Here is an 11,657-nt window from a genome sequence, read left to right as displayed (position 1 = left end):
GAAAAAAAAGTAAGGCAATCTCTAATTTGCTACTTCGCACAGGCCATCGCAGATGACCCAGAGCATTAAGGTTTCAGTTTACAGCCTCTTTGATGGCTTTCCTTACGGTAATTGAAGCACAGCAGTGACAGAAAACAGACACATCCTGTGACCCAGTGGGAAACGGTGCCTTCGTCCTGTGCGTAAAATACAAGAACACATTCACATAGTCTTATTATAAGTGCTTTTATTTGTACAAAAATCTACATAAAGGTGACAAGTCAGTTTTTGAGGATTGATTATACATTAGACATAGAAATCAAAGTTTTAGCCAAAGTAATTTGTAAGCATTTATATAAAAAAAAAAAAAAAAAAAAAAAATCAAACAGTGCTCCCATAATCTCAAATTATAAAATCGAACAGATTAGAATATCTCAGATTTTCTTAAAATGTAACGCAAATAAAAATGACTCCCTCAATAACAAGCAATCACGTCTATGACCAAAAACAGCACTTTTAGCTGTTTTGTAACAAACCTCTCTTCACAGATGATGACTGTACAAGTAACTAAATTCCCAATGTAACAGGTTAACATCTCTGACATCTGAGCAGACTAACTGAATCATTTCAATGGAACGTGCGCCACCTGGTGGCTGGAGATTAAATAGGTTTACAATCTTCAGTTTCTCATATTAGCAACAAAATAAATACATCAGGTGTGTTAAAGAGACACTCCGACATCATTTCAACATCACATCTACGTTAGTGATTCCAATGTTAACACAAGAAATAGGAAAAAGAAATTTGTCACAGGAGAAATTGCATACATTTGTACCTTTTTCACACCTAAATGGCTCTCAAAGGTACTAATATGCACATTTTAAAGGTACAAAGTTGTAATATAAAAGGTACTAACCCCAGTGTCAAGCTTTTATACACCTAAAGGTATTTTTTTTCTTTCTGAAGAGTAAAGTTTAAGGATGCTTCCACTTAAATTGCTTCTAAGAAAGATTATATTTAAAAATAAAACTTTTTTTTTTTCCATTTCACTCACATTTGAGTGTAGCTGGTAACAGACATGATGTTGAAACAAGAAATGCTCGTTTGCGCTTATTATGACAGTTATACAATAAATGATTTAGTGGAAGAAAAAAAAACTTTTACAATAGTGACAGTTGTAAGTAAATGTAAGACTGTTAGGACTGGAGAGTCATATATTAACTCTCTTGCAAAGTGACCTAATATTGGTAAGCAGCGAATAACACAATTACTAGTCAAACATATTTGATTATAAAGTCTTTTCTGCTTATGATTGAGGAATAATGGAAGATCTAATAGTCAGATTATTTTTTAACATTGTAACACAAAGATTGTGGAGTCAATAATGGACCAGCTCAGAGAAATAAGGAGATTTGCGTGCATGAACACCAAAATGAAGTCGTGGAGGACTTTAAGTCATTTAGTCATTTTTATATTCCTGAATTCTTCACACTGATGGGTGCAAGATACTGACAGCAAGCATCCTTGTCACCTCCAAAACTCTCCCCCAAAGAAAATCTAAATACATTCATAGTTTTTCCTCCCATCTTGTTCTCATGCATAATGCTGGTTCCCAATACTGCTGATGCTGGTTTTCTCCCTGAATGCTGACCTGGAGAGCTACATGTACGTGTCCTCTGAACCCACACTCTCACATGATTTACGTAAACCAGGAACTCTGGGAACAGCGACTGAGTTGCCATTCACAGGTGTGTCGTCTGGAGGAAGCGGAGTGGAGTCTGTAGTGGGTGGAGGCTCTTTCAGCTGGGCTGAGTTGTTGGTGTTGCTTGAGTCTTTATTCAGAGTAAGTGGTGGGACAGGGACTGCAGGGTTGGAGGAGTGAGGGATTTCAGTCAGATGTGCGGGTTTGGGTTTTGGTGAGGGTTGGGGAGGTGGTGGTGTGCGAGAGAGATTTGGAGATGGTTGGGTTTGGGGTGGTGGAGGTGGGTGTGGGGGTGGGGGTGGGACGATAGAAGCTGGTGGATTAGAGGAGGGTGTCTTTTCAGGTGTAGTGAGGTGGGACTGCTGTAGTGATGGAGGAGGATGGTTGGACTGATTGTTTGAGGTTGTCTCTTGTGTTTGATTATTAGGAGAGGGTGGTTTGGGGTCTGTTGGCAGGGGATATGGGTTTGGGACGTCCAATGTCAGTTTGGAGGCTTTTCGGATAGTGCTTCTCTTCTTGACGCGAGCGAATTCGGATTTAGTGTCTGAGGGGACGGGATACTGGACGACGATGGTGGGCTTCTGATGGAGGTCTTGGCGGCTGTGTGGCTCAGCAGACATGATGGCCCGAGCGCCGTGCATTCTGGGAGGGGACTTGTAGCTGAGCTCGCCGTGGGTTTTCCGCCAGCGCTTGAGCTGCACGCGATGTTCTCTCTCGACGTCCCGAGCAGATATGGGCAGCTCTAATACCTGCATGTGCAAAAGATAAGCTTCATACTCATCAGTGTCTATCTTTGTTATTTTGACTACTACACTCAACAGCAATGTCATGCTCATAAATGTTTCTACATGATGCAAATAAAATGCATCAATGAGTGAAAGTTCCCACATGACAATAAAACCTGTTGGGCCTTTGAAGAATAGCACCCCAAAAACTGTTAATAGCAGTGTTTACAGGTTAAGCAGCACATTTAAGTCATTGTTCATGTTAATAAAATGACGAAATTCAGACATTTATGCTAAAGTTAGATTTGGTTTGATTTGCATTTTTTTTTTTATTTTAAAAACATTCTGCCTATTTGTAATAAGAGTTCCATAAACCTGGCTATTCAGGTATGTTCCAATAAACTATTTTTATATACACTTTTGCTGAAAAGTTTGATTCTACTTATCAGCTATTACACACAAATCTAAAAAATAATTATCTACTTCATTTTAAAAACAAACAAAAAAACAGTCTATGTTTATCAAATCTACTCAAAACCTAAATGCAGTACAACAGAATGAGAGTGTGTGATACCTGATGTATGAGAAACCCCTCCTGCATGTATCGTGGCTCCAGGGCCTTGAGAAGCGCCATAGTCTCATACTGACCAGGACAAGCCTTCAGTTTCTCACGAGATCCCAGCATGCATTTCAGCAACACCAGTCCAACACGGAACATTATCTTCACACCTATAGTAACAGCAAACATACAGTCAGAAAGAAAAAGGGAAACCTGCATGTGTGGTAATATGTGTATAAGGGAATCTCACCGTCACACAAGAACATGTCCCACACTCTGAGAACAGATGACCAGGGTAGAGTTCTGGAAAATGCACACATGAACCACTCCGTCATGTAGAGGATGGGCTCTATCTTGTGTTTCTCAAGGTGGCGATATGCCGGAGGGCTCACACGCTTTAATAACGCATTTAAGATCTCTCCATCCAACTGTATGGCCTCCTACAACACAAACAACAATGGCATAAGGACAGCAACAATTCCACATTCACATTAGAAAGGCATTGAAGGATCATAGATTAAATCTAAATTAATTTTGCCAAAAGCTATTTAAATTACTACCCAACATTCATGACATATACATCACCTTTAAGCAAAAACAAAAGGAGTTTTGTTTCAATTTTACTGGCACCTACAGCATTTTTTTTTTTTTGTCTCAGGAAACATGACTCGATGATTGCAGATTGAAAACGGGAACTTCAGATATGAATGCTATGAATAGAATGCAAACTATGAACCCGAGAATGTGTGTGGGGAACCCAGATAAGCTTTTAATTACCTAAAACTATGAAGTTCATAAAAGTTGATCTTCGTTCATGATGCTCATCGTTCAAATGTTTTATTACATGGTTGCAATATGAGAGACCTTCATAATGTCACCAGGTAATAGATAATGAACTTTTAAACAATGTCACCTAGATCTCACAAGCACTTGCTGTTTCCCCTTTTTGGATTAGATTTGTTAAGTAGTAACATTTATTTCTCATATATCAAGTAACATATAGAGGTCTTACCAGGCCTGCACTGTAATATCCAGGGAGGTACCTCTCACAAATCTGAACCAGCCCCCAAAATGCATCCTGAGTACACATACACCAATAAAACAAACACAATCAATCAAGTAAGCATTACAGCTGTTTCTAATGAGAATGTGCACTAGAATAAGCATTGCAAACAATTTTATAATGCACTGTACCTCAGCAGGCATGTGCATCAGAAGCACTGCTGCTATAGGAGCCTGAGCCTGGCAGTAACCCTCATCCGGTCTGTACAGGGTGTAAGCCTTCAACACCCGGAACAGGTCCTTCTGCCTGCTCAAGCAGACAGACAAATAAAATAGATCAGTCAGACAGAAATAAAATAGATCAAAAATACATGTACAAATATATGTATATGAAATTGTGTTGACTAACCCATGACCTCCTCGGGACACAAACATCTCATGGAAGGGGAACTGTCTGTGTAGATCTCTCTCTATCACATCAACCCACTTAGGGTCTCCATCCATGCTGTCCAGCTCCTATTTAACAACGACACAAGCACAGGTTCATCTCACAGTCATAGACATGCAATAGTTTAAGCACAGGTTTAACGCTTGTATAAACACGTTTAGAAAAATAGTGAGGCTGCAACTAAGTTTGAGAAGCTTTACAGTAAGAAATGCATAATGATACAACAACCTCTAGTGTGTGACCTCCTCAAATCAGCTATAGTCATGAGTATGCCTGACTCACGTTGAACTTCCCGCAGTTTTGTTCTCTTTTCACTTTTCCGCCAGACAGGTAGAGCCAGGCTCTGCCTCGCAATGAAGGTGGGATTCCTTTCTGACATCTCAGTCGCACCTGTAGGTGACAGAGGTCTGAACGTCACACACTGATGTGGAAATCTTCAGATAAGCAGGGACCAGCATGCTTTCACAGTGATTACACAAAACAGGTAATCCAGACATCATTTTCAAATGGTTATGGTTTCCCTTTAACATAAAAGCCACTTTATGATTTAACATTTGAACTATGCTGGTTCTGATTCTACGTGATGATTTGGGTTCCCTAAAGATTCTTGTCACACAACACTGGCTGCACTGGATTGGTTGTTACATGTGACCAATAAAGGCAAGAACAACAGAAAGATGCATTTTCTGTTTATTGCCTTTGTATTACTTCTAAGGATATATAAATAGGATGTACATTATGAAAAAAAGACATTCATTTTAAATGTAAGCTAAAGATTAGATTTAAAAGTGTTATTAAATCAGTTTTTTAACTTTAAAGGTTAATAGTAGTTCACCCAAAAATGAAAATTATCCCATGATGAGGGCGACTAAATCATGGGGCAATTTTCATTTTTGTGTGGCTTTAAGCAAACATAAAATTGACAGTAAAGGTAAATGTAAAAATGAGCATGCAGTTAAATATCTAATGTGTTAATATGAATCATTTTTTTTTAATCTCTAATATCAGCCAATAACCATAACAGTAGATTTATATCTTGCATTCATTAATTTTTTTGTATGGGATCTCATATTCAGTAATAGTAATAAATAGATATATAGATATTCAATAATATAGTAATGTCTATTTCTCCAAAATCTTTTACCAGAAAGGTAACGCTATTCTGGATTCGCCATGAAAATGTCGTGAAATTCATCTGGTTTCAGTAAGAACCGGTTCTCAATTGCCAAGCCTACAATTGCGGGCCATTGCTTTCAAACTCTGTGTGACACAAAGACGAGCACACACAGTTACACAGGCATGCAAACATAAAGGCCATCAAAGACTGTTAAGAAATCCTTTGGCAAAACTCTTCTGTTGTCTTTACCTGAAGACGCCTCACTCCCAGTGAAAGCTTTATAAAGCTTAAGAGAAAAACAGAGGTGAACACTCAGACTAATAGATACACACATCACTGAAGACCATATAAGGAGAGCTGATGTGATATTAGGCTTGTCCAGACAGGGCTGCGTTGGAACGATTGCATATTGGTGTCATTCTGCTGAGGTTTTTAATCAATTCAAGCAGCAGTGGGACTGTCTGAGCAAGTCAACGAGAGGAAAAACGAGAATGGCAAGAAGATAATATATACACTCATAATTTAAAGCCCCAAAACTTGACATATGGAGATGATTTCCTCATATTTTCAACCCTTTGCTGTACCTATGCCCCCTTTCTCAGTTCTAGTGCTTGCATGCAAGACATAACTGATCAGTTCCTGGGAACATGCAGTGGAAAAGAGTGCAACTGACTGAAGAATCTAGTGAACGGCGATGGTGGCTCCTACCTTCTTGAACCTTTTACTGATCCATCTGTCCCAGTGGTTCAGCATATCCAACCATTTGGCTTCCCTGTGCCTTAACACTTCCAGAGACACTTCTTGAGCCCTGTGTAAGAGAGAAGAAAAGAGTTTAAGATCTCTAAATTTTGATTATCAAAGGAGATGCCAAATGTTATTAGTTCTCACAATTCTCACAACCGATTACTTCTCTAATCTTTACACTATTGCTGTGTAGAAAATAGCTGGGTAAACATTCTACTTTACTTCAGCTTTTGTGTTCCACAAAAGAAAGAAATTAAGTCATAAGGGTTTGGATATGAGGGGGAGTAAATGATGAAAAATTTTTATTTTTGGGTCAACTATAAAACAATGAAAACATCCTACAGTACGTCAAAAAGAACTACAGCCACTAAACTAACAACTAAAATAGCTTCGTGAACAATGTCATGAACATGTCACTAGTCACATTTAAGTCCTTCATATAGATACTTAAATATCACAACAACAATAAAAGAAAGAAAGAAAGAAAGATATTGGGACATTTATTCGACATACAGCTATAGTAGCTAAAAACATTTCTCAAATAAGATTATTACAAACCAAGTGTACGGACAGCAAGTTTTATTAAAGTTTCCATATATTTTATATGATGTACTTAACTGTAACTTAAAAGTAACTTATATATGCACACCATAAACAATTCACATATATCATATTATATGAGCTTTAATACGAGTTCCCCAATCACACCTTCTGCATTTGTTAAATCATAATAAGAGAGGCATAACAAACCGTGAAATGTTTTTCATACTCTACTGGTGAAATGTTTGGTGTCAGTAAGATTATTTATTCATGCATTCAAATTTATTTAATTATCTTTTTTTTTTTTTTTTAATTTACTTTTTTAAAAGAAAGTAATATTATTGTTAAGCAATGATGCATTCAACTGATCAAAAGTGAGAGTATTGACATTTATATTGTTACAAAAGATTACTGTTTCAAACAAAAGCTGTTAGTTAAACCTTTCTTTTCACTGAAGAACCATGAAAAACATTTATCACAGTTTCCACAAAACCATTAAGCAGCACAACTGTTTTCAACATTGATAATAATAAGAACTGTTTCTTAAGCATCAAATCATCATATTAGAATGATTTCTGAAGAATCACGTGACACTGATGCTGAAAATTCAGCTTTTCATCACACAAATAAATTACAACTTACGATACACTAAAACATAAAAATATTTATTTGAAATTGGAATAATATTTCACAGCATTGCTGGATTTAATGTATTTCAATCAAATAAATGCAGCCTTGGTGAGCATAAAAGCTGTAATCTTACTGACATAAAACTTATGAAGGAGAACAATTAGAGATTGAAAAATAAAAAATAGGGCAGAATAATCTGAAACAATTTCATGACTAATGTAAATAGCAATTCAGTAGATGACTAGATGCTTTTTCATGGAGAATCATGGAGAATCTCCCTGGGTTCGACCTGTGGTGAACTACTTTGCCTGAGGCTGTACTGCAGCGATGATGAAAAGGCCTGCTATCTTTCCCTTTTATGTTTCTCTTATTCAAATTTGAACCATTTAGCTTGAGGCCGAGACATTTAAATATCAGTTTGCCAGCACACCAACCACCAGCTAGCTTCCCCTTTACTTAGATACCGATCCTAACCACTAGAAATTTGATCTGAAAGCACTGTTTCTTTAAATATTTTTCCTATTAAGCTACAACTTGCAGGTTTTACTTCCTTTTCATTTTCTAGAGCAATTTTGACCAAAACCGGAGGAAACTAAAACCGTTTTCATGAGAGTTCGGTTTGGGGGCGGTAGTTGGCAGAGTAGTTGGCAGAGACGGTGTAACCTCAGGGCACCAGCACTGCCATAAACCACAGGAAACGGAAAGCGGCTGTACACTCAGTACAGAGGGACAACTATCACTTACTCATCTATTCCATGCTCTTTAACAATTCACAACGAATGGCCAGAGCTGCTGCCGTCTCAGGCTACTGTTTAAAACCGTTAATTCTTCACAATAGAGTGGGGACAATCCTAAATCCAGGCGTATCGGTAAACAATATGAATGTGTTCTTTTCTGTAGACTACAGTGTGTTTATTAAAGATGCCAACCTGGGGCAGATGCCTCGCTGATAAAAGACAGGAAGCTTTAACAGGACTGCAACTGGCTGCAAAGCAAATGAGGATGAAACGCCCTGACACTCCATTCAAACCACATCAATGAAAACTAACAGACCTTTTTAAGCCCATTTTCAATGAAAAGAAAACTGTCAGTTTCATACATCCGTCAAAACGGGTTCAACGAGTTACACAAAAACAGATTCAGGAACTCTGAAAGTAGATTGGTTAATCTTGGCAAGTTTACGATACTTGGCTGCATGCTATGTTTTGATTTTGTTTACTGTAGCTTGACCAGCCAACTTCCCATTTAATTTATTATTTATTTATTTTTTTAAGGGAGGGATTGTGGTGCTTTTGTAGTAGGCAAAATTACAGTTCAATTACTAATTTCATGCAAACATTTTCCATGGCTGGTGCAAACTGTATATGAACTGTATACAGTACATATAATTATATGAATGTATACATGCACATATACCAGAAAACATATTAAAACTGAAAACAGTTCTTTTACAAGGTTCTTTTGTAATAATTTTGTAATTCACAATATTTCTGTTTTTACTGTATATGTTCATTTACAATAAAATTATAATAATTTTATATATTTTAAAATGCAATCATTTATATATTATAATTTTTTTATCAATTATTATTTTTTCACAAACAAATTAGAACATATATATTAAAATAGTAAACAATTGTAGTAATAATTATAAAATTAATTCATTCTATACACACAAACAATAGATGTTAAATATATAATTTTTTAAAAACTGTATCAAAATATTACTTTTTACTGCATTTTTGGATCAAATAAATGCAGCCTTAGTAAGCATAAGTGGCTTTAAAAACATAGACTTAAAACAAACAAACAAACAATCTTCAGTGATTTCAAACTTTTGACTAGTAGTGTACCTGTGAATATTACTACTACTATTCTTATTAAGACATTTAAAGGGTTTAATTAAAATGCTACGTCTGCCACCAGGAATAAAGTATTCTTTAACTAACTTTTTGGGGAGATGCCGTTTTTTTCGTTTTTTTTTTTGCATTGGACTATATAATCAATAATATATAGCCTTCATACATATATAATAAATGCATACATAATATGGCATTAAATAGGTTAAGCAACAGTAATTCACTGACACTGATTGTTGTTTTGTATCGAATGCTTCTGTTTAAGTGTGTCAAGAATCTAAACTATGTTACTTTCACATGTTTTTCTACTACTCACACACCCATCAAAGTCCAAACACGCAGTATTTTCTGTTCCACGCTTCCACGTGACCTCGATCACCGAAAACCAGGCAACATAAACAGGATCTGATGGGATGCACTTACGTTTCGGATGAATACTGCTGGCCTCCTCCGATGAATCCATACTTGTCAGTTTGTCTCGAGTTGGTGAAGCCGTTGATCTCAGAGTCGGATCCCAAAGAGCTCTCCTCATCAAACTGACTGCCCAGAGTCCTCACACTCATAGTGTCCTCAAACAGACTTCCGTTCTCCTGCTGAGCCATCATGATCCTCTACTAACACACGGCAGGCTGATAAGTTCACTTACAGGTCATCACCTGCACCCGTCAGTAAACATCCCAAGAGAAAACGAGAAATTAACGCGATGCTTCAGCTCTAATTGATCCCGAATCAAGCCAGCCGAAAGTACACAGTCCCCCACCAAGACTGAAATCATTCAGGTCGACTTTAACTGTATTTCCCGAGTTTTGTATGTAGATTTGTGCGTCTTTTAAAGCTGCAACGTCTTCTAAACGGATTACTGTGCGTCTAAATCACCCGAGTTAAATGCTAAATTAGCTTAGCGCGCAACGTGTCACTACATAACCCACAATTAGTATGATCCCAAAACAACAGCGACCACTGAAAATGTACTTTACACAAGCAGAAACGTCGTCCGAAAAAGTGTGAAGAAAACCGGACGAGCGAAACTACGCCTGAATTTCCTGAATCACATTTTTCCAGTCCAGGGATTGTCAGGTTTCGCGCTCGGAGACTTCAGCGGATTGTTTTCATTCAGTACGCAGAGCTTCGCGGAGGAAAACAGGTTATATTCCCAGTCGAGATGCAGCAGCAGTGATGTTTTCGTAATTTAAGTCGAGGTCGCATGGTTGAAACGCAAATAATAAAGTAACTGACAGGTCAGTCGAGTCTTGTTTTTAGTGTTAGGGTGGTGGTGATGATGATGACATTAGCGCTGAGTTTAGTACGAGGTTATTGAAGTTTCTGAAAGTTCGGTTGTGTGTTGCTTCCGGAATCCACAGGTTATTTGCACATCATAGTTCTGTGGAATGGATCTGGGCTGTGTCCAGGTTTAATTTGAATTATTTTAATCTTTATGTGAAAGACGAGCATTAGAAAAGAAAAAAGGAGGCGTGTCCAATTATTAAATGGATGAAATTTCAGTTATTCCAAACCTGTATGATTTTCTTCTGTTTCTTCCATTAGATTTTTTTTTATCAACATTTTTCAAAATATCTTCTTTTGTGTTCAGTAGAAGTAAAAAACTCTTTATTTATTCCCAATATGATAATAGCCAAAAAAAACTATGAATATGGTAAGCATTCACTTTAATTGTATAAAAATGGCTTTTATATATTAATAATGCCATGGTAGGAGTAGAAATAGTGGACATGTGAATCTAATACTGGCAGTAATACAGTCTAGCAGGCTGTTTTTACAAATGCTCCGAAAAAAAGTTGTAGAAACAAATTTCACTGAGAAATCGCTAGCAAATTTCACAATTAATTACAAAGAAACGGCAAGTAACAATGAATTAAACATGAAAATTTGTATAAAGTAGAAAGACTGAACAGGTATTATCCTGTGAAATGTACTACAATAACATACTACTCAATAAACTTCTAATTTGCTGCTTATTAATAGTTAAGTTTTGCTATTGGGTTGGGTTAAGGGATGCAGAATATGGTCATAAATAATAAGGCCTAAAGTAGTAATAAACAGCCAATATGCTAGTAATATGCATGCTAATAAGCAACTAGATAATAGTGAGAATTGGTCCTTAAAATAAAGTGTAACCATAATATTTGTTTCATTTACAACTTTGAAAAATTGGTAACACTTTAGTATAGGCACCAATTATCACTATTAACTAGTTGCTTATTAGCATGCATTTTAGCATATTGGCTGCTATTAGTACTTATAAAACACTTATTCTGCATGACCATATTCTACATCATTTAATTCTACTCAATACCTAAATTTAACAACTGCCTTACTAACTATTAACAAGCA

The 11,657-nt window shown here is 36.7% G+C and overlaps 1 protein-coding gene across 1 annotated transcript; it reads right to left on the bottom strand.

The window, feature by feature from the left end:
- Positions 1–1,021: 1,021 nt before the first annotated feature.
- On the bottom strand, positions 1,022–10,601 carry tbc1d10aa (TBC1 domain family, member 10Aa). The gene is made up of 9 exons (XM_042762598.1): positions 9,729–10,601; positions 6,241–6,340; positions 4,698–4,805; positions 4,377–4,483; positions 4,160–4,274; positions 3,978–4,043; positions 3,216–3,405; positions 2,981–3,135; positions 1,022–2,430 (listed from the first exon to the last, which is right to left on the bottom strand). The coding sequence occupies exons 1-9, from the start codon at positions 9,908–9,910 to the stop codon at positions 1,639–1,641; spliced, it is 1,815 nt and encodes a 604-aa protein (XP_042618532.1). The 5' UTR covers positions 9,911–10,601; the 3' UTR covers positions 1,022–1,638.
- Positions 10,602–11,657: the final 1,056 nt, after the last annotated feature.

The sequence above is a fragment of the Cyprinus carpio genome, chromosome A8 (assembly GCF_018340385.1).
Source record: "Cyprinus carpio isolate SPL01 chromosome A8, ASM1834038v1, whole genome shotgun sequence".
Lineage (NCBI taxonomy): Eukaryota > Metazoa > Chordata > Actinopteri > Cypriniformes > Cyprinidae > Cyprinus > Cyprinus carpio.
This window is presented reverse-complemented; position numbering and strand designations above follow the sequence as displayed.

What these genes read in the sequence shown, in the direction of transcription:
- tbc1d10aa (XM_042762598.1), bottom strand. Translation starts at nt 9,910, where the DNA reads ATGATGGCTCAGCAGGAGAACGGAAGTCTGTTTGAGGACACTATGAGT. An exon ending in GATATTACAGTGCAGGCCTG is followed by an intron (nt 3,406 to 3,977) that starts GTAAGACCTCTA and finishes TTTGTGTTGTAG; the next exon opens with GAGGCCATACAGTTGGATGG. An exon ending in GGACATGTTCTTGTGTGACG is followed by an intron (nt 3,136 to 3,215) that starts GTGAGATTCCCT and finishes CTGTTACTATAG; the next exon opens with GTGTGAAGATAATGTTCCGT.